A 27,854-nucleotide genomic window follows, 5' to 3' on the forward strand; every position below is an offset into this window, starting at 1 on the left:
CCCTTCAGACGTTTTCTGCCTCATGGTGTTTGTTTGGCCCTGTAGTAGGACGCCTGCCCCACAATTTGCTGTTTATGTTTGTGCAGTGGAGCTGATCAAACAGCCATGGCTCTGAACAAGCTGCTCACACCACAGCAGCCCTGGGATGATGGCACAGACACCCTCTGCACGTGTAATCACACTAATACAGCACTGGACATTGAATTCACAGAATCTCAGAATCACTGGGTTGGAAGAGACCTTCAAGATCACCAAGTCCAACCCAGCCCCAACCCCTCAACTCAGCCCTGGCACCCAGTGCTACATCCAGGCTTTGTTAAACACACCCAGGGATGGGGACTCCACCACCTCCCTGGGCAGAACATTCCAGAACTTTATCACCTTTCTGTAAAACACTTTTTTCCTGCTCCCCAGCCTGTATTTCCCTTGGTGCAGCTTGAGTCTGTGTGCTCTGGTTCTGTCAGTTCCTGGAGAAAGAGCCCAGCCCCAGCTGAGCACAGGCACCTTTCAGGAACTGTGAGAGTGATGAGGGCAATCCTGAGTCTCCTTTTCTCCAGGCTGAGCACCCCCAGCTCCCTCAGTGGTTCCTCCCAGGGTTTGTGTTCCATTGCACACATGTGCACGTGGAATTGCACACTGAAGCAGGCACACGTGCACGTATCCCCATAATCAAGAAGGGCAAGCTGCCTTTTGAACTCCTGGAGGTGTATCCCTGTGAGTGTCAAACAGCTGTGCCCATCAGAGAGGTGCAGGCGGGAGCAGAACAGTGGGATCAGTGACCAGGAGTGGGTTCTGCTCCTGACTTTGCCCTTACTTTGGTGTACAAGGTGGGGCAAGTCGTTGCTCTATTGTTTCTCCCCCAGGACTTGTGACTAATGATATCAAAAGCACCTGAGGAAAAGGTAATATATCATTACTATTGCCTTAAAGGTGTGCTTGGTTAAGCAACACAGCTTTGGTGGTTTTCAAGAGGTTTAATTTTGATGGAAGTTTTGTTGATGACAGTTTTTGCAAACATTTCCCCCCTGCAGACCCCAGCACTGGAGAGATGCAGTTCTGTCCTGCAGCCCTGGGTAGCTGTTGTTGCTACAATCCTGGGAATGTGGAGCGCTCCTGAGCTGTTCCAGAGCAAAGTCTGGCTGCTTAGCACTGAATCCCCCAGTGACTTCAGCCAGCTCTTCCAGTTTTGCACTAAAGCCAGAGAGAGACTCAGACAATCCTTTTTCTCAGATCTGTTACACAGGAGATAATCTATGGCTGAGAAATAGTAAGAAATCCTGATAGGACCATATCCTCTTAATCCAGCTCATCTGCTGCCTTTCCCTGTCCCTGTGCAATGCCAGGGTTTGGGGCCGGTGACAGAAAACTTTTTTCTTTACTCTGGAAGAGTCTGAAACCAAGGAAAAACCCTTCCTATGGAATCCATTCCTTCCTTAGAGCTGGTGGAATTCCCTCAGGCGAAACCAAGGAAAAACCCTTCCTATGGAATCCATTCCTTCCTTAGAGCTGGTGGAATTCCCTCAGGCGAACAGGACTTGGGCTCTGCACCTCTGTGTGTGGGTGACCCAGCAGAGGGGCTGTGGAAATCATTCAAGGAAGCAGCCTGGCCCTTCCTCCAGCAGTTCAGGCTCCCTGTGCTCACTTCCCCGCGCCCTTAGAGCAAATTAAGAGCAGCTATGACTTCTTCTTCCTGCCTGTGTTTGTAATGCCCCCGGCTGATTGCATTTGTGTAATTAATTGCCCAACCTGCGTCTCGCAGGGGAGCGATCCGGAGCTCGTTCTCCCTCCTGGCTCACGAGGAGCAGTAAAATCCTTTTCCCCACTCCTGGGGCGATGCCTGGGGGCTGTTTTTGGGGTCCGCGGCTCTCTGACAGCAGCGATAAGTGAGGATAAGTGGGGTGTGAGCCTGCACAAATGTTTCGCTCGGTTCGCAGCCTTGAATGAGCCCCGGACGCGCGGGTTTGGAGAGGAAAGAGGCGTTTTCACGGGTCACTAATGCACTTTGAACTAGAGCCGGCAGAGCAGCGCTGACCTGAGCTGCTCCAGCAGCCGAGGGCTGAATCAAATCCATGGGGTGCGCCGGGCTGGGGGCGTGAAATTCCAGGGCTCGCCTTTGCTGTGGTGGCTGAAAGAGCCGGGATTTGCAGGGCGGGGAGCTGGCAGGGCCGGGCCCCGGGGATGCTTTGCGTGCCGCGGGGGTAAGGTGCAGCCGCGGGGGAGGCCGAGCCCCGCTCTTCCCCTGCCCGTGCCAGCAGACTTGGAACAGCCCTCAGCGGTGTGTGCGAGGCTGGCAAAGGTGTGCGCTCAGCAGCGGGAGCGGTGGCTCCGTGCGCGTCCCCTCCCCTCCGAAAGGATCGCGGCACCCCCGGGAGCGCGCACCGCCCCCGGCCCCGGCCCTGCTCCCATGTCCCAGCCCGGAGCGACGGCATGAAGAAATCCTCGTATTCAGGTGAGCCTCCCCCTGCTCTCGCCTCTCCCTTTGTGTCTGAACTGGGAAAAGGAAAAGGTTAAAGGCGCCGCAGGTACGAGGTGCACCATCCGTCCTGGCTGTGAGCGCTCTGCGGAGGGGCGAGCGGCTGTTTCACTGTGTATAAGCCAGTGGAAAAGGCTTACAAAGCAAAGCAAAGGCAGCGGGGCGGCTCGTTCCCGGCAGAGCCCGGCGCTGGGGACACGGACTTTGTTATCGGAAGGCACCTGTGCCAGCACGGGTGACATCCAGCGCCGAGCGGCAGCGTGACATGGGGACAGGGCTGTGTGTGACACTGCCTGCCCTGGGCGTTTCCAAACGGGCTGGAAGAGCCCATCAGTTGTCCAATTTATGGGATCCCCTCACGCTGGGGGGCTCTGTTCTCCCTTCTCCCCCTCCTGGCTTTGCCAGGCTTGCCCTGTGGGGTGAGGGCATTGTGCCCTCTGCTCCTTCCTCCCCGCTCACACGGGGTGTGCAATCATGCCTGGTGGTGTTCCTCTGAATTCCCCGGGAAATCCTGCCCCAGGAAGAGCCTGGTGCACCACGGAGTGGACAAGGCTCCTCTAAGAGGTGCCACAAAGCTCAGGTGCCTCTGGCAGCTCCTCCAGCTGCTGGACTTTGCTCTGCAGCTGATTTCTGCTCTGCTCCAGGCACCAGCCTGTGGCTGTGCTCTGCAGGCCAAGTTCTGCCCTGGCTTTGCCTTGGCCACTGTGGGAACATGCTGTCATCATGCCAGCGTCCTCCTAACGCCCAAAATCGTGGGTCTGGCCACCCTTCAGGGTGCTGGTGGCAGCTGCCAGTCACTTGAGCCACATCATTGCCACAGGACTCTGCCTGAGCTCATGAGCCACAGGAGCTGGGGGTTTGGCTTCACTCAGAAAATTCACTCTGTGATGCTGCTGCCTGTTTATGGTTAAAATTAATTAGCAACCTTTCTCTCTTGCACATTTTTCTTGTCTCATTAGCGTTGCTGAATGGGCTGCCAGGAGGGTTTATTAGGGCTGTGTGCCGGGAACCTGAGATGGTCTGAGTGTGATGATTAGCACCTTGTAACGGATTAAATTGGGTATTAATGGTTGTGCCCTGTGTATAGGGAAGCCTGTTCTTTGTTGTGGCCTCCTGAGGTGGTTGGAGCAGGGAGGAGCAGTGCAAGGAGAGGTCTGGATACAGCTGTACATCTCTGTACAACTACATACAGAAATGTCACAGCTGAGACAGCCACAATACAGAGTGTCACCATATAATATGAGGAGGCTTCAACCCATACAGAGTAACACCAGACCACTTCAGGAGGCTGCAAGCATCTGCCCTTCTTGTTCTTTACCCAACCTTTTACACCCCTGCTGTCCCTGCACTGCCCCTGTGTGCCCTCTGCTCCCTGGAGTGGTTGCTCAGCACCCCTGGGCACTCCATGGCTCATTGCTGTCAGTGCTGCTCACCTGCTTCTCACCTGCACCCACTGGGGATGGGGCTGGGCCACAGCCCCATCCCAGTGACCCCAAACTGTGCCACACACAGCCCCATCCCAGTGACCCCAAACTGTGCCACACACAGCCCCATCCCAATGACCCCAAACTGTGCCACACAGAAATGCTGCCAGCTCTGTGACCTGGTGTTGTGACTCCTTGCAGATGATGCCAAGGGCTTCTTAGCTGATTTCTTGTTTGGGGTGGGGCTGAGACACTGCAAAGCCCCTGAAGTGTCTCTGGTTGGTGCCCAAACCCTCGTTGGTACAGCTGAGCTGACATCTGGGCACTCCCTTTGCTTCAGAGGGGCTGTAGTTGTATTTTGGAAACACTGCTGTGAGATTTCCCTGGTGCAGCTGTTTAAACAAAAAGAACAGAGCTGCCATGCCCAGAACACACTGCTGGGAAGCAACAGGACAGTTTACAGCCCTTACAAACACCTCACACCTTGCAAAGAGCACAGGAAGTGCTGCTGAGCTGCTCTGGCTTGCACAGGCTTCACTTTGGGTGCTGCCCCCAATAAATCACCCTGACTTAGGGAGAAGAGTAAATCCCCCTGATTTTAAGGTGGATGAAGGTGGAGGAATCAGCCCTGGCACTGGGGAGGCCACCTTGGAGAGCTGCCACCTCTGTGAGGTGGAGCCAGCCCTGCATGGCTGCTGCGTTCACAGCTCAGGGCACAGCCGTGGTCACTTGCTTGGGGGAGTTTCCCTGGGAATCCAGATTTCTTCTCCAAGACATGGATGTGCAGGGTGCTGCAGAGCCTCTGGGCTCTCTGCTGTCTGTCAGGGGAGCTGGGGATGTGACAGAGTCTCTTCTCAGCTGCAAAAGCTGATGCTGACAGCCTCTGGCAGGCTGGAAATGCAGTGCCTGGTTGAGAAACTCCTGAAAATGGAGGCAAAGGAAAAAAAAAAAAGAACATCTAAACACCTTTTGAGGCTAGGTACTTGTTTTGTCTGGCCTGATTTGTCCCTCTCTGGCATACTTTGGATCTCTTGTGGTCTGGGTCCCCCTGCACCTTGTGTGACTTCCCAGGGCTGAGCCTCCAGCTCCATCCTCCTCCATGGGCAGTGCTCTCCTGTTGGGCTGTGCCCTGCCCCAGGCAAGATTTACCTTCCCTAAAGCACTTCAAGGGCAATCCCAACCCATCTGCTGTGACTTCTGAGCACACACCACATAGCTGGGTCAGGATGAGGAGTTTACTTTGGTGTGCCTCAGCTCTTGGGAGCAGAGAGGCTCAGTGAGAACTTTGTGCTGTAGCCACGGGCACGTGTGGCTCATCCTGGCACTGCTTTTGTTCCTGGAACTCCTGGCAGCAGCAGCAGCAGGAGGGAAGAGCATGAAACAGGGATTTTACACAGCAATAACTTCTACTGAAGCCAGCTCTTACATGTGTGCCTTAGGGATGTCTGTTATTTCAGTTGCTGAAGGCAAACTTGCCCTGGAATACTACTTTTAAAGGATTTTTTGATTCTCCATTTCCATTACTCAAGCCCAATTACATAGGCCAAAGAAGCAATAGGCAGGATTTGTGATAAATGACATGATGATATTTAGGTATTTTCAAGGATGGTGTGAGTGGTTTTGGCCAAGGATGGTTTCAGTTTCAGGTTTATGTGAGATGCTGGCACTCACTAAAATAAGGATCACCAGAGTTACAGTACCACCAGAATCATTCATAGTGCTGATGTGTCACCCACCCTTACCTGAACTGCAGACTCCTAATTTATTGCTTAGGCACTTAGGGAGAAATAACTCTTCATATATGAGCTAAAGCTACAGGAAAAAATTACAGGAAGAGCAGCAGGAGCTGTGATTCCATCACTGAAGGAGGATTTTCCCATATTGTGACTTGTAAAATGATTCCCTATAAAACATGGGAAATAGAATATAAATCAAATTGGATTTGCTGCTGCTGTCTAGAGAATTTGAGGCTGTCTCATCCCTGGAAGTGCTCTGAGGCTGGATGGGGCTCTGAGAAACCTGGTCTTGGGGAAGGTGTCCCATGGCAGGGACTGCAATGAGATCATATTTAAGGTCCATTTCAACCCAAACCATTCTGTGGTCCCATCTCAGCTGGGAAGTTTGAGACAGCTCTGTCCTCTGATGGTTGGTTTGGAGTGTGCAGGGTCCCCTCCTGCCCAGCCCCATCCTGTCCCTGGAGGTGGCACCACGGGGCTCCTGCAGGTGCTGTGCACCTGTGGGCAGGTAAAGGTGTGGGGGGTTTGTGCCCCACCAAAGGGCTCTGGTTTGTGCTCCAGGACATGCAGGGAGGGAAGAGAAGCACGGGAGCTTGTCACTGTCACATTTTCTGAAAAACCCCTTTGCCAGGATTTCTTCTCCTGGGAAGCTGAGAAGCCTCAGAGAAGAATGAAAACAATATTATCTCATTTGCTTCTCCCTGTTTTGCTGCTTTGGAATGTGGTCTGGAGATTGTTTATCCAACAGGTGGTTGTTTGATTGGTTTCAGGTGAATTGTTTTACTTAATGACCAATCACAGCCAGCTGTGTCAGGACTCTGGAAACAGGAGTTTTCATTATTCTTGTTAAGCCTTCTGTCTGTATCTCTATTCTTTAGTATAGTTTGGTATAGCATAATATAATATAATATAATATAATATAATATAATATAATATAATATAATATAATATAATATAATATAATATAATATAATATAATATAATATAATATAATATAATATAATATAATATAATATAATATAATATAATAGTATCAGCCTTCTAAGAACATGGAGTCAGATTCTCAATTCCTCCTTCGTCCTGGGGACTCCTGCAAGTACCACAGGAGCTCCTGCTGGGCTGGCCAGGAGCTGTGGCAGCACAGGGACATGTGTCACAGCAAGTCCTCATCCTGCACAGACCCAAAATAATCCTCAGGGGCTGTCACTGGCCAAGCTCTGTGTGCTGGGGGGGCTTGGTCCATATCTGGCTGTAGCTGGTCTGAAATGGGCTGGAAAATCTGAGATTGGGTCTTTTTCAGGCTGATACTGCAGAGGGAGACCTGGTGTGGTTCCCTCAAAGGCTTTTAACACGCTGCCATAAAAGCTGCTGGGTGGGGCAGGGGTGGCCTGGTGTCTGCAGAGCCCACTGTTTGCTCCTGAACCTGACCCCATCTCCTGTCACTGAACTGGCACTGGCTGTGTCTGAGCTGGGGAAAAATGAAAAGAGTTGTTAGACCTGATTTTTTGTATTTTTTTTCCTCTAGTTCTCTGGCCAAGCTACAATATCAAGGAAAAAATACTGCTTGGATCCAACAAAAGCATTCATTTAATTTTAGGTTGTCCTTTGGAACAGAAATTCAAAATAATTTGTTTTGAAATATATTAAAAAAAACAAAAGCCATTGTTGTTCAGCTCAAACCCTCAGCTAGCTCTTACTCCCCCAGACTTGCTTTGCTGGGCCAGTGAGAGTGAGGGGGGGATGTGAAAGGGAAGAAAAGGGTGAGGAGAGAGTTTTGGGGCCTATGGCAATGCCAGGGTGGAGTGATTCCCCAGGAGCACCTGGGGCTGTGCAGGCTGCTCCTGGTGTGGGTTTGTGGTGCTCTTACCTGGTGCTGCTGAAACAGCAGGAAGGAAAACCCCCAGGACTGCAAAATGAGCTTGTGTTTTGGTAATCCCAGAACAGCAGGAGGCTCCTGCACAGACAAAGGGCTTTGCATTATTTTCAGGATGCTGAAAGCTCTGCAGGTTAGCTGGGTCAGCTGCCAGGAATGATCTGCATCACTCAGATCCACGTGAAAGCTGCTTGGTACCAAACATCCACAGCTCCTCATCCTTGCTTTCAGCCCCATAACAAAATGCTGTTCCTGCATGGCAAACCCCTGCTCTTTTTTGGACAACCACATCTCCAGCTTGTCCATACTCATCTCTCACATTTTTGAACCAGTGAGGAGCAGCTCACTGCTTACATTCACAACAGTCACACATTTCTCTGGTGGGTTTTCACCCCCAATTCCTTTAATTTATTTACTGTTTTTAACCCCTTGATCCATTACATGTGCTGTTCCCTGCTCTGCCACTTCCCCATTGCTGCACACATGCAGGACAGGGATTTTGATGTTCCCACTGGCTGCTGCCCTGGGATTGTTGTTTGAGCTGTAACAACATTTAAAGATGCTCAGAGAGAGCAGCTGCCTTTGTCCAGAGTGCTGGGGGACCCAGGGAAAAGCAGGCATGTCCTTCCCAGCCCACATCCCTGAGTTCCTCCATGCCTGGTGTGTGCTGGGGGCCAGAGGAACAGCCCAAATTTCTCATATTCCCACAAGAACAGGGCAGTGCTGCTCCCAAACCAACACTGTGACTAAGAGGCTCAGGTCTGCACTGTGCAGTTAATACCTAAAACAATGACCCATTCTTCTGATTGCTTTTAAAAAGAAAAAGTTGTATTCTTCAGAGAATTAGATTTCTAATCCTCCTGTCCTCTCTCGTGGTAGTGAAGCCTGTAATTTTCCTGAGTGTTACAGATTGTTGTAGCCTCTGCTGGATGAAAGCACCTTGATCTCTGGACAGACTGTTCTGCAGGGCCTCACGGAGGGTTTTTGTGGCTCAGCAGATATCAAGAGCTGTTGATGGCACTTGGCATCAGTCCTGGCAGACTTTCCTCAGCCCTTCCTTGCTGCAAAACCCGAGGTGGGACCGTGAGAAGCCCAATCAAAAGGCACAATTGTGTTATTTTACTCCTGTGCTGACAGAATGTATTGCCAGGGATGTAAATGCAATGTGCCATCACATGTTTCTGATGGCTTGTGATGATTGATGGAACCTTGTTAATGAAGAACCCTCCTGTGGCAGCATTGTGCTGTGCTGGGGTGGCCACACCAGGGCTGTGATGGGTTTGGTTGGCTGTTCTGCTCCTTCCAGGCTTGGTGGCATGTGTGGGCAGGGGTAGAGCTTTGCTCCAGGTAGGAAAAACATCCCAACATCTGTTAGAAAACAGTCTGGAGGAGCAAGAAAACCCAGCCTGTGGAGGAATACAAACAACAAAGCACAACAAACAGACATTTGCAGAACACAATGAAAGCTCCTGTGGGGCCCAGGGGGGGAATTTCTGATTTCTGCTCCCCCAAAACACCCATCCTCCTCCTGTGGCCACCTGAGCTGAGCAGGGAGAGCTGGTGGCCCAGGGAATGGGGAGATGCTGCAGGGACACCCCAAAAAGCAGAGCTGACAGTGAGTGGGGTGCTTTGCCTGCACCTCTTAGACCAGGGGTGTCTTGGGGTTTGCTGCACAAGCTGTGATCCAAATCCAAGGAAAAGTCTGTGGAAGGGGAGAGGGCTTTGCACTGCAGCCATTTGTGGGGATTTAACCCATGGGACACAGGTGGGAGGCCAGGGAGCTCACAAAAAGCAGGCAGAGGTGACCTGCAGGGAACATCTGTCCCTTGGGGTGTCCCAGCCACACCAGGGAGTTCCCCTGGCACCCTCAGGAAGAGCAGCTGTGCCCATGCAGCCCTGGCTCCCTGTGGAACCACAGCACTGGGAGAGGCAGCACAGCCCCTGGTGACTCAGCCTGTTCCCACAGTGACTGCCTGGTGACAAGGACAGCCCAAGGCACCCTTCCAAGGTCTGTGCTCCAGAGGGAACAGCCTGGGAAGCTGCTTCCTGCTGTGGCACTGCTCAGGTGAGCCTCTCACAGGGCTGGCATCCATGGGGATGGCACCAGAGCCTGGGAAAGGAAAGGGTTTGCCCAGTGCTGTGACACTTGTGAGAACAGTGACTGTGCTGGGCAGGAAGGGGCTCCTTGGGAAGTTCTTGCCTGAGTTTCAGCACTGATCGCTGCACTGCACACTCTGAGGCACAGTATCAGTCATTTCCATGGCCTGAACTTCTCATTTCAGGTTCCAGTCTGATGGCTAGAGCATGTCACTGTCCCCTCAATTTCCCTCTAACACTGTGCTGCCTCACTGCTCCCTGCTCAAACAGATGGAAGTTAAACTGGAGGGATGATTGCAAGTTGGAACTAGCAGCAAAAAGGTTTTTTTCCTGCCCTTTGTCCATGCCAGATGAGTATTATTTACAGGAAACACTTTGTACAGCTTCAAGATTTGTTTAGAGAAGGAGTGTAGGGGAGGAGACAGCTAAAGGCAGAATGGAAATAAAAAAGGTCACAGTAATGCTCCAGAAAATCCATAATTTCCTGGAGTGGGAGTGCTGCTATTCTGGGCACTGAGGCAAGAGTGGAGCTCGGGCTCCAGCTCCTGGGGGAGAGTGTGCCGAGGGACAAACTGCCTCCCTTTGGGACAGGCTTGGCCTCATGGGGCTGAGCCCAGAGCAGCTGCAGGGGACAGAGGGTCCCTGACACTGCCTCGTTCCCTCAGCTCCCCCAGAGTCGCGTCCCTGGTGGCCCTGCCAGGGAATCTGGGAACGCTCCCGGGAGCAGCCCCGGGGCGCATTTGCTGCCGGCCGATGTGATCCCGGGAAATGGGGGCTGCCTGCAGCTTTGTGTGACGGGGAGAGTAAACAAAGGAAGCAGGATGAGATGCCCCGAGCCCTGTGGGGTGACTCAGTGCCGAGCTGTGAGTGCCTGGGCACGTACAGAGAGGAGCTGCTGAGGAGAACAGATCCTGGAGCGGGACAAGTCAGGACAAGGGGCTTGCACAGGACAGCCCAGGGAGGGGACAGGGGGTTGGCCAGGCTCTGGAGGCTCTGTTTTGCCTCCAGGAAAGGCTGAAAAAGAGCAAGTGTCACCCACCCTGGCTGGTGGTAGCCCTCCCCCTCAGATGGGGGACTCAGCCACCAGCACCCTGGAAAGGTCTTTGGGAAAAGGTCACCCTTTGCTCTCTGCATTTTCACTTCCCTCACTCTCCCAAGATGACTTTCAATTAAATTTTAAACCTAAAAGCAAAGTCTAGGTACGTTTTAATCAGAAGGAACGAGGATGGAACATTCTTTGCCAGCATGGGATTTAATTTGAAGCATTGCAGTTGATGATGTCACCAGTCCAAGCCTGATTCTCCTCGTCCTCTTTGCTTTGGGGAAGGTTTTCAAGCTCACTGATTTTCAGTGCTCTGGTGATAGAAGTCACATGTGCTGCAGTGTCCTTATCTGAGGTCAGTTGCTAGAAATCCTTCAATCCAGGCCTTTCTCATGTGTTCTTGCAGCCCACTCTGCCTCATGCAGGGCTTTTTCCCCTCTGGTGTCCTGCCTTCACGTGTTTCAGAGCATGCTTTATAAAACTGCTGATAATGCTGAGAAATGTGAGTTTGAGTTGTGCCCAAACTGTCTCAGAACCACCTCGCCACAGGGTTTCAAGTGCTTGTTTATTTTAATTTATTGATTTATTTTTGTTAGCAGGTAAGCTGTGACTCTCAGAGCTGTTATCTATGAACAGCTCAGGCCCAACCTGAAGGACTGCCATTACTGCAGCTAATTACCCTTTGACATTCATTTCCATTCAGCTCCATCTGCATCTGTGAACACTTTCCCAAATTGCTGTCTGACAAGTGAGATGCCCCAGTTGTGGAGCCCCACATCTGAGGGCTGGGGGAGGCTCTTGGTGCTGTGGCTTGTTGGGGATGTCGTGGCTTGGGTGGTCTCCTCATCCTGCTTGGCAGCTGCAGCAAGAGGCTCTGAGTTATTTCCCCTGGTGGGATTTTGTCAGATAGTGATAGTTTTTTCTCAGCAGTGATGTGGAATGCTCTGACAGCTGATTCCTGCCGTTGGTGTTGGGAGCAATGAGTTAATCTGGGCAAGGATGAGCTCAGCCCTTGGGAGCTTGATCCATCTGGGGAGGTTTCAGAGCTTCCTCTGCTGTGCATGGTCCTTCATGGAGCAGCCACTCTCCAGGAAATCATCATCCTGCAGCAGTGTTTTAAATACATCTCTTTTAAATACATGTGGAGGGGAGGAGGGTGTCTGTGGCTGTGTTTTGTGTGTTTGGCTTTGCTTTTAGGGCTCCTCGTGGGAAAAGCAAGAGCCCTGTGCTTGAGCTGTGATGGAGAGGGAATAGTAAAAAGATGTTTCGTAATTTGTGTGGATTAATGTTCAGACCTTACTGAGCCTTTCATCTCCTCTGGGCCCTGAAAATAAATATGGGAATGGAGATGAGGTAGAAAAGGCTCCCATGGCAGTGAGCTGGGTGCTGATTAGTGCAGGGTTTTCATTAAACCCTTTTATAGGCTGCACCTCTTCCTTGTGGATGGTTTGGGGCTGCTGTTGGTGAGGCTGTAACACTGGAGAAAGATCTGGAAGGTTGGTACAGGGCATAGTCCCACAGCTCCTGCTGAGCCAGGAGCTAACCCTCACCTTAGTCCTGGCTAAAAATAAGCAGTGTCCTTGTCCCTAACCCTGTGGCAGGATTTCTGTGTCCAGAGCCCCTCCAGGTGATGCACAGGCTGCTCCTGGGAGGCACACAGGGCTCAGAAGTGCTTCCCACGGGTCAGGTGTACACAGGAGCCTGGGTCAGTGGGTGGGGAAGGACAAAGGACTGGCACAGGACAGCCCAGGGAGGTGGCAGGGGGTTGTTGCAGGGAGTTAAGGAGGCTGGAGGTTCTGTTTTGCCTGTAGGAAAGGCTGCAGAATAACAAGTGTCACCCACCCTGGCTGCTGGGAGTCCTCAGCCTGGCCAGGTCTCTGCTGGCAGAGATGTCCCCAGGTGTCCAGGAGCTGTGGCTTTTCTCCTCCCTCCTCACCCCCTCCTCTGTGCTGCCTGGGGCTGCCCAAACAGGCCCTGCTCTCCCCAGGGCTGCTCATGCTTTCCTGCTTCCCATCTGGAGCTGCCCTTGCTTGAATTCCTGGGGGAGCAGGGGTGGGTTTGTTTGTGCTTCTCTCTGAGCAAACACCCCCAGGTGGCAGGTGGCACCTTGTCCCCTTGCAAGGGGCTCAGAGGCCACGGCAGAGCCCTGCCTTGTGCACACAGCCTGCAGGAGCTGCAGCCCTGCTCGGGGCAGGATGTGCTCATGAACATCCTCATCAGGGGCATCACAGGGGCAGGTACAGCTCTCTTCACTCTGGTGACAAGTGACAGCACTCAAGGAAATGGATGGAGCTGAGTCAGGGCAGGTTTAGGCTGGATATGAGGAACAGTTTTTAACCCAGAGGGTGGCTGGGCACTGAACAGGCTCCTCAGGGAAGGGGAGAGCATAGCACCTTGGTCACAGCACTGAGGCTGTCTGAGCCCAAGGAGCATTTGGACAGTGCTCTCAGGGACACATTGGGGTTCTTGGGGTGTCCTGTGCAGGGCCAGCAGTTGCACTTGATGATCCTGATGGGTTTTGTCCAACAACAATGTGCAAACAAACCCTTGGACTGGGGCTGCTCTGCTGGCACCTGGAGCCTCTGTGTCCCCCTGGGGAGCCAGGGCACAGCAGCAGGGTTGGCAAAGGGACCAGCTCTGATGGAAACCATCCCCTGGTCTCATTTACAGCACTCTGACAGCTGCCTCCCACCCCTCACTCTGCTGTCAGGTCCTTCCCACGTTTACAGGCACCTGCCTGGAGTACCTGTCACCCTCAGCTCTTCCTCCAGCTGATGATGACACAGCCTGGCAGTTCTGCCCACGTGGAATGTGGATCTCTTAAAGGAACCTCCCACAACCACTGGCTTGAGTCTGGTGGTTTGGGGGCTTTACAGCCTCCTCTGCTTTTCAAATCATGTCATCATAATCTCTGCAAGATTAAGCACTGTTTCAGCTGCAGGGGTTTTTTTAATTTCCCTTTCTCATGGAATAAACTGATGGTGACAGATGCCCAGGATCCCTGGAGGTCACTGCTTTGTTTAGACACAGAGAATTTAGGGACTGAAGGGTGACAGTGGGCCCTGGAGAGGGATGTGGATGTCACCTTCTCATGGAGCACTGGTCTGTGTGGCAGTGACCTTCTCTGTGCCTGTAAACCTGGGCAGAGCCTACAGAGGGGCTTTGGGTTCCTCCAGGGCATCAACTAAATATAAACGGATAAATAAATAAATATTTCTATATATAAAAATATAAATGGATAAATAGAAGTGGATAAATGTGGCCTTTTGCCTGGGAAACAGAGGAACAGGCTGTCTCATTGGGTTTGTGTGGGTCACCATCAGGTGCCCTGAGCCCTGCTCCTTGTCAGGTGATGCAGATAACCCAAGTGCTTCCTATTCTGGCAGCTCATTCAGACACTGATCTCAGAGCTGAGGGAGATAATTTCCTGTATTACTGAGGACTGAGGCCTGGGAAAAAAACAAGGTGGAATTTAATTTTGCTTGAGTTGAGCCATCTCAAAGCATCTCTGAATCAGAGCTGGTCCCTGCAGCCTCTTTCAGCAGATGATTCACCCTGTCTTCCTGTTGGAACCCTGGTCATGGGAATTTCAGACTTTCTGTGCTGCCAGGCACTGACCCCCAAGAGAGCACTGCAATGACCTGAGGCTGTGGAGAAGCTTCCAGAATGGAATGACAGAACTGGGATTGTGGGTGTGGAGTTTGGATAGAAGTGTGTGATATCACAGGGTGGAAAACTTAGGGTTTAAGGGTTGAGAATATGGTAATATATATATATAAAGCAAGATGGAGGTTTTAGGGGTGAGGCTGGTTGTTGTTGTTGTTCTTCTTCTTCTTCTTCTTCCTCTTCCTCTTCCTCCTCTTCTTCTTCACCTTCTTCTCCTTCTTCTTCACCTTCTGCTCCATGGGTTTGGGTGGTTTTGTGTGATTGGATAAAAACTCCTCATTATGGGCCATGGGTGGTTTGTTATTGGGTTAAAGGTAAAAATAATTGAGATGTCATTTCCTAATTGGACAGTTTATCCTTCAAAGGCCTTGGAGAGAGAGAGAGGGGGCTCCATTTTTAGTTTGTTAGGGTGAAGTGCAGTAGAACTCAGGGTTTGTGAGACTGTAACAGAGATCAGAACTAACAAACATCTGAGTCCAAACAAGAAATTCCATCTTGTGCATTTAATCCCAACCCTGGCAGAAAAGAACCAAAGATTCCACATCTTCCCCTTCCACTTGGGCCTGGAGGTGACTCAGTGCTGCAGAGCCCAGCTCCTGGTGGCTGTGGCTTCCAGGTACTGCTGGGGTGAGGAGTCAAACCCTCTGGAGATCTCAGGTTCTGATCCCATCCTTCCTTCAGGCACTAAAGCAGGTGGCTGCCACCTTTCAGCCAGCATCAAACGTGTGGTGGCTGCTTGGTGTGGCAGCAGCATCTCCCTGCAGCTGGGGCTGCTGCCCCTGACCTGCTCAGGGCACAGCTGGTTGAGGAGCAGCTGGGGCATTCTGAGGACAGGCACTGTCACAAATCTGATGTCTCAGACAAATGCTCTTCTCTGGCTCTGAAACTGCTCACAGAGAGGTGCTTCAGTGGAGAGGAAGAGGGGTGCCAACAGGAAGCTGGCTGAGACAGCATAGAAACATTTTCTGCCCGTGATCTCAGCCTCTGGAGATAAGGCTGGAATTCTGACACCCCCCAGAGCATCCTGCCTTGGCCCCATGTCAGTCCTGCAGCTCAGGGAGGGGAGGGAGGTCCCTGCCTGGGTGGTGCTCCTGCCAGGGGTACAAAAGGTGGTTTGGGCTGGAGGGATGTGGCAGTGCCACGGATCCCCCTCTGGACAGGAGGTGCTGGAGTGCTCAGGCTGCAGCAGCTGCTGTTTGTGAAAGGTCAGCTCCTGTAATGAACTCTGACCATGGTGTTGGGGCCATCAGAAGTGACCCAAGCCTCCAGACCGGGAAGGATCTCTCAGGTGTGGCTGGCAGCAGGCTGTGCATACCCCAGGGCAGGTTTCTCACTGGGTGGATCACTCCTTATGGCACAAGGTGCCTGTTCAGAAGCTTCACCCCATGCCTCAGGTTGTGGCTTTTCTATTTCTCAGATTCTGTGCTGCTGTAGTGTGTGGGTCTGAGCTTCATATCAGGGGATGGTGAGCTCTCCTCACAGAGCAGGGAGACAAAACAATTCCTGCTCCAGCTGGGCACCAAGGACAAATGATCCAAATCTCAGCCCAGGAGCACAAACCCCGTGGGCTGGAGAGAGAAAAACAAGCAGGGTGGGACTGGATGGGCTAAAGCTGGGATGGGACAATGAACTGCAAGGTGCAAATGGAGCAGAGCTGATCCCAGGGAGAGACCCCGTGCCCGGCCGTGCATTTTGGGGCCATTTTGGTTCATCTTGGGTGCAGCCCTGGCTGGGCTCTGGTGCTGCCCAAGGTGGATCCATGGAGGAGATCCTTTTAATAAATCTCTGCTTTATTCTTTAACTCTGCCCAGCCTTAGTTCTAGGCCAGCCTGCACAGGACATCACACCCTGCTGGAATCCCTGCTTGGCACAGCGCGGGGGCTCGGCAGTGCCAGGGTCAGTGCACCAGGGTTTGGGTCACTCAGGAGGAGCAGCAAGTGCCTTTTTTGTGGCAAGGATTTGCATACTGGAGACTGAACATCTGGATTGTTGGGGTGAATGACTGGGGGGGTTCTGGATGGGGCCCAGGGCTCCACTGCCAGCTCCGTTACAGCGAGCTCGCCACGTTCCACGGACAATGCTGCCTTTCACCAGACCCACAGAATAGGCTTTGTGCCTCCTGTGTGAGCCCTCTTTCTCTCTAGAAAGGCTTCCTCAGAGGCTGCAGGCACTGTTCCATGACTTGGAATGGTTTTCACCTGTGCCAGGAGTGATTTCACTCTGCCTTTTGCCAGGGCTGGGCTGGTTGGTGGTGCCAGGTGCTTTGCTTTTCCCTTAGCAGCTGAAGAAGCCCATGAGGAGAAGGAGTTGCCTTGGGACCTCTTGGTACCTGGAGAGAGGTGTGTGTAATCATGGAGTAGCATCAAGAGGTGTGTTTTATATCTGGGTTTTATTTAAATGAACCCAATCCTAATTTTCCTGCTGCTCTGCTCTAGAGCATGGCATGGCAGAAAGGGAGGTGCTGGGTCTTGAACTATTTTATTCATAGAATCAAAAAGTGTTCTGAGATGGGACACACAATGTTCATCAAGTCCAACTCCTGACCCTGCACAGAACAGCCCCAAAATCCCCCCCAGTGCCTGAGAGCATCATCCAAACTCTTCTTGAACTCTGGCTGGTTGAGGCCATGACCACTGCCCTGGGGAGCCTGTTTGTGCCCCACCATCCTCTGGATGAAAAATCTTTTCCTAATACCCAGCCTAAGCCTCCCCTGGCACAGTTTTTGCTCATTCCTTGCTGGTCACCAGAGATAAAAAATCAGGGCCTGCCCCTTGTCCCTTAAAGAATTTAAAGGACAACCCAACAGGATATTGGCACTTACATATTGATTCCACATCTTGTTTTTAAATGAAATTACTGCTTCTGTGCTGGGGATCTCTGGTGGATTCTGGGGCACAGCATGGGCCATGGGGAGCTCTGGGAACCTGGCCCTTCATTAAATGCCTTGAAATGGTTTATAGAGAGAGTCTGGAGGGCAGAAGGGGAGCACACAAGAAATTTAATCTTGGAGTTGACTGGCCCCTCACAGACAGAGCTCTCTCTTCCATTTCCAAGTCAGAAAGACCAACCATGGTCCCAAAATCAGCTTCACGAGTGGCTTGAGGGTCATCTTGTAAGATCCAGATGGAATTATACTGAAGTTTGTAAAGGCACTTCTGCAAACTCCAGTGAAAGCTGATCTGCAGCATTAGGCACTCAAATATGTCCCAAGCTTGGCTGAAGTTCTCTTCCAACTTCCCTGCTGCGGCCACTATTAAATATAATTGTAAGATACAAGGAAAAACACCAAAGAATGTTATTAGTTTATGAGACTGGGTTGCCTTGGCTACTTCTGAGGTGGAATTAATAGGAGAAAACCCTCAATTGTAAGAGGCCAGGGCTTCATTGTAGTCTCAAATTGTAATTTCCCTTCTCTCCAGTTTAAGGACAGCGGACATTATCTCAGGAATCTATAGATAGTGTCTGAGTCATTCTTTAAAGTACAGCTAAAATGTAAAAACATTCAATAATATATCCCTGCAGCTCCTCTGACCAGGGGAAGTGTTTGACACCTCATTTTACAGGCAGGGAAGAGTATGTGGAGGAGGAAAATTACGTGCAGAGACTCATGTTAGAGTCCTGATGGTGGCTGAGCAGTTCTGACTCCTCTGCTTGCAGCTGGCTTTGCCCCATGGCTAAGCTGCTCCTCCCACCTCAGCATCTGCCCAGGGCAGCATCAGCTCATGGGAGCAGAGAATCAAGATGTGACTGGGCTTGGGGACAGAGGTAAATGTACATTTATGATGTCCCAAAGGAGAAACTGCCATTCTGAGCTCAGGTTTTTTGTCTAGGGCCGTGCAGGGTGCTGCTGAACCACAGCTGGGAGCTTGGGCTTTCTGACTTTCAGGCAATTCTGTGCAGCACCAGGGCACCCCAGGGCCATCACAGTGTGAGCTGTGTGGTGCTGTGGGTGCTCAGGCTGCTGCTGCACTGGGGCTGCTCAGGTGGAAGGGCTCTGGCAGTGTTTGCAGCCTGAAGCATATTTAGAATGTGTATATCTGTAGGAGGGAAAAGTGGTCATTGTCTGCTTGATCTTGGTACTCCTCCAAGGTAGCCTGTTCTCAGTGGAGTGGCCAGACAGCTTGTGGGTCTTTACACTGAATATTCATCTCAATTTCTGGCTAGGAAGGGATTCAGTGACCATGGGCCCTTGGCTGCTCCTTTGCATGGAGCTGGTTCCTTCCCCCAGGTGTTACCTGACTGCAGTGGGTCAGGAAGGAAAAGAACACTCTCGAGTAAAATTGGGTCTTGCAGCTAAGGAAAATCCCAGGCTGAGCTTTTCCCTCTGCAGCATCTGCAGAGTCAGACACTGCTCTCAGACCCAAAGGCTGCCCTGCTGCTCCTGCAACTCTCACGGGCAGGTGCTCGCTGGGGCTGGGTGTTCCCAAGTGTCTGGGGCTGCTCTGGGTGCCCTGACCCCGTGGGTCACCCCGTGGGTCACCCAGGCTCAGGAGAGCCCTTAACCCCTGCCCTTTGTGGTCTGCTGCCCTTCAGCCACTGAGCTGCTGCCTCTTTGTTCTGGGCTTGTCTCCTTTGTACGTCCCCACCCCTCTCTGGGAAAAATCAACATTTGCCTCGCAGAGCCTGGCCAACAGAAGGGGTCTGTATTCCATCCCGATGGCAGCCCCAGGCTTGCATGCTCCCATGATAAATCCTCTGGTGTTTGTTGCCAGGGGGACCCTCTGAAACACAATTTTGGGAGTTCTGTGTGTGTGAAATGAGCAGGGAAGCTGTGAGCAGTCACTGGGGCTGAGGAAAAAAAATGTTTGATTGCATTGAGATTAGAAGAAGATGGCAAGAAATTGATTTAAACTCTAAGTAAGGTTGATTTTTAAATTTTATTTTGTTTTTAATCTGAAGTACCACGTTGCTGCTTTCTGTGCTGGAGCTGCACATGGTGCAGGAGCAGAGGGGCAGATACTGGGCTGGGAGGTTTGCAGCAGGACTTCTCCTGTGTGGTCACAGGCAGAGCATTGCAGGCCTGGGGGAGTGGGGAGCAGAGCTATGGGGTGGCTCAGGAGTATTTGATCCATATGGAAATACCACACTGGAGTTTTAAAATTCCTTTCCCCTCCTTCAAATCTACCCGTGGTTTTCTCCAGCTAATCCATGGCCATTGCCAGATGAACCTGAGGGAGTGAGGTGAGGGAAGCTGTGAATGTTGGGGGGTTTTGGAGGGTGAAGGATGAGCACTGATTATTTGTGTTTCCCTTGTTTCCATAGTGCTCTGAGTGCTGAGCCTTATCCCTTGTCCACTCAGGCTCTGGGGGACATTTGTGTTATTTATGTTAATTAACCAACACATTTCCAGCTCGCTGGAGCTCTTGTGGCAGCTGGTTAATGTAAGAGTTTGATTATAAAGTGAGAGTTATTTCCTTCTTTAGCAAGGCTGCAGCTTGGATGGGTTCAGATGCCTTCCCTCCTTCCCACCTCTGCTGGGATGCTGCAGGTTCTGCAAGTGGGACCAGGTCCAAGCTGCTCTTGCCATGACTTCACAAGCTCAAAACCCCCTCAGTTAGTGAAAATGCCACCAGGCACCTGCTCATTGAGTTCAGTTCTTGTGTCCTGCTTCTCTCTCTTGGGTTTTGGCAGATAAGGACTGTGAGCAAGCGAGGAGTGTGGTGAAGACAGAGAAAATTTAGAGGGACAAGATCTCTCTGGAAATCTGGTCACCATCAACAGTGAACTTGGAGGGATTTTAGACTTGACAGTGGTTACCAGGTCCATCCCCAACCAGCAGAGCTTCAGGAGAGCCATTTTTATTCCCATGTAAACCTTTTTCCCTTTCCTCCTGCTGCTAAGTGAAATAATCCCCTAAGCCAGAAGAGCTGACAGCACATATAAAAGACCCATTTCTGCAGTCTTCTTCCAATTTGTGTGGACATTGGTGGTGTGAATATTCATCTGCACAAGTCATCAGCTGTGGTGACGTGGCACCTTTGCCCAGATTACTGGAACACTCCAACCAGAAGGATCACAGATGATGACTAACACACTTTTTTGGTATGAAAAACTGCTTGTGCTAATTTTTTTTTTAGTGCTTTCATGATTGTCCAGCCTATCTCTGAACGAGTATCAGCTGTGAGGAATTTGTGGTCGGTAAAGAACAGATGATCAGGAGGGGTGGTGAAATGATCTTGTTATTTCCATGAAGTGAATATCTGAGGACTGAGCTTACTCACCTCAGAATAAACTCATAGGGAGAAGGGGGAGTCTCTGTATTGTTTGAAGGCCATTTTAGCTCTTGAACAACTTGCCAAAGCACTTGAAATCACTCCAATGTTTTAGTCTTGACACTGAAATTGGATGTCTCCAAAAAGCCAAGACTTATTTCAAGCACGAGCTTGAATCCACTGACCAGACAGAAGTGTGTGCTCTGGGGTTTGTGGGTCAGCCAAGGCAGTTTTCTGGCCTTAAGCTTTATGGATGCAAAAATTGATTTCCTGAGAGTTACTGCAGTTTAATTTGAGTTAACTATTTGAATCAAATCCTACATTTGAGCCAAGGTTGAAGTGCTGTGTCCCCTGTCACCCTCTACCCCCATGTGCAGGGCTGGTCCTTCCACCTGACAGCTCCTTGCTGTGGCCAGACCACTGCTGGCCCTGGGGCAGCCTTTCTAACACTGCAAAAACTGAGGCCTGGGTCTTGCTGCCTCTTCTCATCAGCACAAGCTTTTGGAACATGTTTTTAGTGTTAGAATGCTTTTGGCACCTGCTGAAGTAGAGTGTTGTGGTAGGAATAGATGCATCTTGCTAATGCCAGTTTTCCTGTGGTTTCCTTGAGGGTGATTTGAGCTCCAGCCTCAGGGTGGGTTCTTTTTAAGTGTGAACTCATGGCTCTGTGTGCTGGTGAGCTGGGTTGCGTGGCTCCAGCTCCCATGAGAGGGAAATTGGTGTTTTAGGCTGTCTATGCTCAGCCTTGGACCTGGACACAGCTTGTTGGTACATCTAGGCTGTGTTGGAGAAGGTAGTGGAGAACTCCTGAGTCTGCAATCAGTGCCCTTTGGCCGCAGCATCCCTCCATCCCTCCCTCCAGCATCCCTCCCTCTATCCTAGCATCATCCCTCCCTCCATCCTTCCATCCACCCCGCCAGCATCCCTCTCTCCATCCTTCCAACATCCTTTCCTCCAGCATCCCTCCCTCCATCCCTCCAACATCCATCCCTCCCTCCATCCCTCCAACATCCATCCCTCCCTCCATCCCTCCAACATCCATCCCTCCCTCCATCCCTCCAACATCCATCCCTCCCTCCATCCCTCCAACATCCCTCCCTCCATCCCTCCCTCCATCCCTCCAACATCCCTCCCTCCATCCCTCCCTCCATCCCTCCAACATCCCTCCCTCCATCCCTCCAACATCCCTCCCTCCATCCCTCCAACATCCCTCCCTCCATCCCTCCAGCATCTCTCCATCCTGGTGAAAGCTCAGTTTGCTGCCAGAGATATTTGATCCAGAATGAAACCATGCACTAGGGCTGAAGGTTTTTTTTTTTTATTATTTTTCTAGCTGTGCTCAGCTCCTTTGTAAAGAGTTTCTGTTACACAGAATCTGGAAAAGTGTCTTTTATTCTTCAGTGCATGTTTCTGATTAGTATTGGAAATGAACATGAATTTTTTCCTTTTTTTTTTAAACTGTATTCCTTTTGAGGTTAATGTTGCAAGTGGATTTCAAGCTAATGGAAGAGGAGCTGTAATTGTGTGGTTCACTGGACTCGGAGCCACAGAGATTCTTCTTCCTTTGCTAATCTGCACCCAGATGTCCCTCTCTTGCAGCCCCCTGAGCCCCTGTGTCCCCAGCTGTCTCCAGTGACACCCCCATGTGCAGGCTCTGCCTCCAGAGGAGATGTCCTGTGTCAGCACTGGAGCTCTGCAGCTCAGCAGCTGCAGCGTTGGAGGAGCCATGGAGGCAGTGATTGTGCAGTGGGGATCAACCCATGGGTGGGATTTCCTCCTGTTCACAGCTCCAGGTCTTCTCCAGTCACTCTTTTTTATCCCTGCAGCTTTAAGAGCCTGTCTGGGTGGAGAAGGGTGAGCTGCAGCTGTCAGTGAAGGAAATTCACTGCCCACTCTCTGGATGGGACCTGTGCCATGGGCACAAAGAGAGGGATTGCACACCCTGAGAGGTCTGGGAGTGTTGAGATGGACCTGCACAATGGACAAAGAGTGGAGAGCCCTGTCCCAGCAGTCTGCATTGGTACCTGGGCAGGGCAGTGACACCCCTGCTGTCCCCTATGTGCTCCTAGGTGACAGCAGGAGGGCCTGGGGGTATGACAGAGGGCAAGACGGGGTGGAGGAGGTGGGGCTGGGTGTCTGCAGTGCACAGGGGCTGCAGGTCCTGCCCTGGGGGGAATCAACCCTGCCAGCCTGTGCTCCAAAAACTGCTGCTGGTGTGCAGGGGCTGTGACCCCTCTGAAGAGTTGTTCTGCTGAGGAGCCCTCACCACTCCAGAGCTGGAACCATCCCGAGGTGGCTCCGTGATTTTCCTGGAGCTGTACACCCCAGGAAGCCAGGAGCCGTGTGGATATGTCCAGAGCAGCTCTGTTTTGGATGGAGACATCTCCAGTGCTGTGGGGACACCCTGCAGTGCTGTTCTGGTGCAGAAGGAAGCTGAATTATCTGAGCTCAGACCCTGCAGTCAATACATGTCACAGAAGCAAGGGTCACGCTGGCTGCTCAGATGAGCTGGTGCTGCTTTGCTGGCTCCAGCACAGTGTGGGATGGCTCCTGCTGGTTTGGCCCATCCCTTTCCATCACCACCTTTGTTTGGCTTGGGTTCTTTTGTTTGTTTGGTTTGGGTTTTTACTGGACTGTGTAGAGAGAGTGAGTTCCTGAGCTGCATCCCCCATTGTTTGTCCTCTCTGCGTGGTTTCTGTTGATAATGGGAACTGCTCACTTGTCCTTTTGGGTTTTACATCATGGCAGTGTAGCAGCATGGATGGCCTACAGTGAGGACAAAATCAGTCTCATGTGGGCTCTCTTCACTGGTACATCTGTGGTGGGTTTTTTCCCTCAGCCAGGTCTATGAGCTCTCAGAGAACCTATCACACCTGAGGTAGCCCACCTACCCCAAATGGCATAAAATCAGCAGGATGGCTTCTGAGGTAGTGCTGGAAACAGAGAGGTTCTAATAAAAGGCAAACTAACAAAGCTCTTACAGAGAAAAACTGAGCCAGGGGCAAGAGGTTCTTCTCCTGCTAAAAACATCCCACAAAAGCGATTATTTCCTTTGTTCTTTTCTTTTTCTAGTGAATTGCTTAGGCAGGACTTTTTGGCCTCTGTCCAATTGGGTAGCTCTAGGTTTGAGGTGAAGTCCCAAAGGTTTCATGAGGTGTTTTTTTACCAAATTGAGGAGAGAAACTTCTGGGCTTTTTGCCTTTTTAAGGAGACAAAGGATAATTTGGTCACTCTGTCAACAGAGGGCACATTCCTACACATGTACCCAGAAGGTTTGGTGTGTATCATCCAAAACCTCTGCTGTGTTTTGAATATACATTGACTTTATTGGAAATGAACATCTCTGGCAATTCCCTGGTTAGCTCTAGGTGCAGATTCAGCCAACTCAGCTAGAAAAGTCTCACTGGAGATTTCTCCAGACAACCTGGATTCCATCCCCTGCAGCAGGGTGAGCACCCAGAAGGTGCTCCCATTTCCATACTGGGATGCTTTACTATTGGATCTGCAGGGACCCCTGTGGCAGGGAGGAATGATGAATCTGTCTCCATGTTCTCAGAAGGCCAATTTATTACTTGATGATACTATATTATATTAAAGAATACTGTGCTAAACTATACAGGAAGGATAATTACACAATGCTAAAAAGACAATAATGAAAACTGGTGACTCTCTTCAGAGTCCTGACACAGCCTGGCCCTGACTGGCCAAAGAGTGAAAACAACTCACAGCAGAATGCAATGGAACAATCACCTGTGGGTGAACAATCTCCAAACACATTCCACATGAGCACAACACAAGAGAAGCAAATCAGATAATTATTGTTTTCCTTTTTCTCTGAGGCTTCTCAGCTTCCCAGGAGAAAAATCCTGGGTGAAGGGATTTTTTCAGAAAATGTGAATGCCACGCTTTACATCCATTGTGTTACATCAGCAGCTGCAAGAAGCGTGAAACAGTAGAAAACCTGGTCCAGTATTGTCTGGAGGGAGCAATTTAAAAGTGAGCCTGGCACTGACACGATCACAGGGGCCATTCTGGGCTTTGCCAGTCGTGAAGAAGACCCCAGAGAAGCCCAGAGGTTTTGGGTGCTGCTGCCTTTCTGCTGGGCCAGTGGATCTGAAGGAAATTAGTCATTGATTATAAAATGGGAAAAAAAACTCGCTCAGTAGTGAGCCAAGGTGGGGCTGAGCTGGACTTTGTCCTGCTGAGGCACATCCGCGGGGCTGAATGAGCCAATCTTGGCCTGACTGATTTTTAACTGTTGGGTTCTTCCCTTCTGAATTCCTCCTGGTGGGAACGAGGGGGAGAGTTCCCAATTTCAGCTAAATAAAGCACATTGCACTGTGCTCCTCAGTCCAGTGTGCTCCGGTGCCTTTCCAGCGTGGCTTGAGGGCCTTTGCAGGCGCTGAGGGAGGGCTCACAGACACTGTGTCTGCACTAGAAATCTTTCATTTTCATTTCACAGCTCCAGCGTGGGGCTCAAACTGCTGCTCCCAGGCTATAAATAGAGGTAACCCCAGAACAGGCTCAGCAGCTGATGCTCTCTGCTCCTGCCCCCTCCCTGGCTTCTTGGCAGTGTGTCCATAGCTGCATATTTTTAGCTGTTGCTTTCTCGTTATTGATTTTATTTTATTGCCAGGCTGCCAGCTTTTCCTGCTGTTTATCTGCTTTCCAGGACTGTGTCTGGATCCTCCCTCTGGAGGGGCAGTGGGGCATCACTGATAGCAAGCTTGGCTCAGACTCTGCAGCTCTCCCTCCTCTCTCTAGATTTTGTAAAGGTATTGGGCTGCCTGGATGAATTTCATGTTTACTCCTCATTTTCCCTTTGTCTGAGAAGGGATGAACAGCATTATTATGTATTATTAATGTTGTTAACAGGCAGTGAAGCAACAGCTGTCAGAAAAACCTCCTCCTAATTCTGCTTCCAACCCAGAACAAATCAACTCAGCTCATTGAGAAAAGGGTGAGAATGGTAATTCCAGCTCCCCAGAGAAAACCTGGGAGACAGGGCACACAAACAAACCCTCAGAAGGGATGAAAGCCACAGGCTCAGCCAGGGCATGGATGCTTTGATGGCTGTGCTGGATGCTCCAAGTCCTGTGTGTGTTTTTCCACTGCTGAAGGGAATAAAGCTGATTTCCTAGATGTGATCCTGTCCAAGCTTGTGAGCTCCTCGTTCAGCTTCCGTCCTGCCCCGCCGCAGACTGAATGAGGCTTTGAACATGAAAGGCTGCTCTAACCAGCTCAGCATGGCTGCAGATCTGCATTCCTCAGCCTGCCACCCATCAGGGGTGCTTTTCTCTGCTTTTTGAGCCATTCTAAAAGCTGGATTTCACCACTGCACCTTGCCTGCACACGGGGAACTCAGAGGTGTTGCGTCTGCACAGAGCAGAGCTGGGATGTGACTGCTCTTGCAGCCTGGCTCAAGAAAAGCTGTTTAAAAGTCTATTTCAGCAAATGAAATAGGGCTTTTCAATCTTTGCTAGCATACAAAAAAGCAGTAGGCATTTAGAGAGGAGAAAATAATTTTTAAAAAGATTCAGGAACTGGGAATTAGTGCACACAGGGAACTCAGAGGTGGTGTCTCTCTGCATGGAGCAGAGCTGGGATGTGACTTCTCTTGCAGCCTGGCTCAAGAAGAGCTGTTTAAAAATCTGTTCAGCTGTTTAAAAATGTTCCTCTGTTCAGCAGAGGAAATAGGGCTTTTCATTCTTGCTAGAGTCCAAAAAAGCAGTAGGCATTTAGAGAGGAGAAAAAAATGAAGAAAAAGATTCAGGGACTGGGTTTAATAACAAAAATATGTTTAAAATTTAAAATGCACAAGTTCCCAGAAGCTTCAGCCCTTGTCCTGCTGTCAGTGATGGAAAGTGAGGCTGGCTGAAGGGTGTAGCACCAATCTGCCCAGTTGCAATGCAGGTAAAGCTGCTGAGCAGACAGGCTGGGTGCTCCTGTGTGGGGTGCACAGTCCTGGCTCTGTTTTTGGCTCCCTGGGGGCAGGGAAGGGCTCTTTCCGAGGAGGGGGATGGCTCTGGGTGGTGCTGCCCATGGGTTCTCCTGTGCTGCCCTTTCCCAGGAGCAGCCCTGTGGTTCAACCACATCACGTTGTAGGCACAGAGGCTTTTTCTGTTAGAAAAGGAAAGGGACAGAGCAAACACACATGTGCATATATATATATATATATAAAAATATAAATTTATGTACACAAGCACAGCGTTCCGAGCATGAAATGCTTTCTCCATCCCCAGCTGCCAGGCAGCTCTTTTCCCTTCCCTCCCTCTATCCCAGGCCTTACTGGTATGAAAGTTTTCCTGCCTTTTTTCTATATATATATATCTATTTCTTTTTAAATATTTTTTTCCTTGTATGATGCGGTCTTCTAGCTGACAAGGTTTGTAAGGTTGTGACTCCATTACAAAGCACAGTTTAGAGCTGTTTTAAATGCACCTTAAATTCATGCTGGTTTAATCCCTTTGCTTCTTGTCCAACAGATCTGGTAGATGGTGAGAAGACAATTTAAATAATGTTATTGACTGACATCACCACCCTCAAATCCCGGGGGTTTCTTACGTGTTTGCAGGTAGAAACCCTGACCCAAGGTTTTTGTGTGCTGAGGCAGGGTTTGGAATGAGCTGAGGAGCTCCTGTGGCTTGGCAGCTCCAGCTTCTGCTGCCTGAGGTGATGGACCCTGTCCTGGAGCTGGTGTCCATCCTGGACCCCATCCTGCTCCTCCAGCAGGACCCCCAGAGGCTGGGGAGCCACCAGACCTTCTGGGAATGTCCATCCCAGGACATAAGAACCCTCAGGGGGATTCCAGGATACAGTATCCCACCTGAGGTGCTTCACTGCATTTATTGCATTTACCTCTTTTATTGGGGTAAAAAACCAGAAACTGAGGTACAAATCCATGGCTGTGATTTAACTAAATGGGAATTCTGGGGGTTTTAAGGAGAATTCAGGTTCTTGCTGAGTGGGAAGTGGATGCTGTGGCAAGCATTGTTTTACCAATAGGTAGCTCACGTGGACTCCTCATTCCAACCTTCTTTTTGCTTTAGGAATCACCCGGACCTCCAGCGGGAGACTTCGGAGGCTCAGCGACCAGACAAGCCCGAGTAAGTGTGTGAATTTCTCCCTTTGAAACCTCCTCATCCAATTAAAAAAAAAAAAAAAAAAAGGAAAAATAGGGAATGCAGGAGGTGACACTCAGAATTCTTATTTTCTGTCATGGTTTGAAAGGCAAATCTTGCTGCTGATAAATGCAGAGCTTTCTATGATGGAGAAAGAAAAAAAGTGAGGTATATATATATATTTTTTTTTTTTTTAATGTATGTTTTTAA

The 27,854-nt window shown here is 50.6% G+C and overlaps 1 protein-coding gene across 2 annotated transcripts in view; it reads left to right on the forward strand.

Annotated features, from left to right (window-relative positions):
* The first annotated feature begins 1,806 nt into the window (after positions 1-1,806).
* SEPTIN9 (septin 9) overlaps positions 1,807-27,854 on the forward strand; it is a 151,306-nt gene continuing 125,258 nt past the window's right edge. Inside the window, exons 1-2 of one of the 2 annotated variants that reach the window (XM_059863972.1) lie at positions 1,807-2,449; positions 27,573-27,629. In XM_059863972.1, the coding sequence (XP_059719955.1) occupies positions 2,428-2,449; positions 27,573-27,629 (79 nt within the window). In that variant the 5' untranslated portion in view covers positions 1,807-2,427. The remainder of the gene's footprint in view (positions 2,450-27,572; positions 27,630-27,854) is intronic. The other variant, XM_059863975.1, reaches the window with a different exon arrangement.

This window comes from Haemorhous mexicanus, chromosome 20, assembly GCF_027477595.1.
Source record: "Haemorhous mexicanus isolate bHaeMex1 chromosome 20, bHaeMex1.pri, whole genome shotgun sequence".
NCBI lineage: Eukaryota > Metazoa > Chordata > Aves > Passeriformes > Fringillidae > Haemorhous > Haemorhous mexicanus.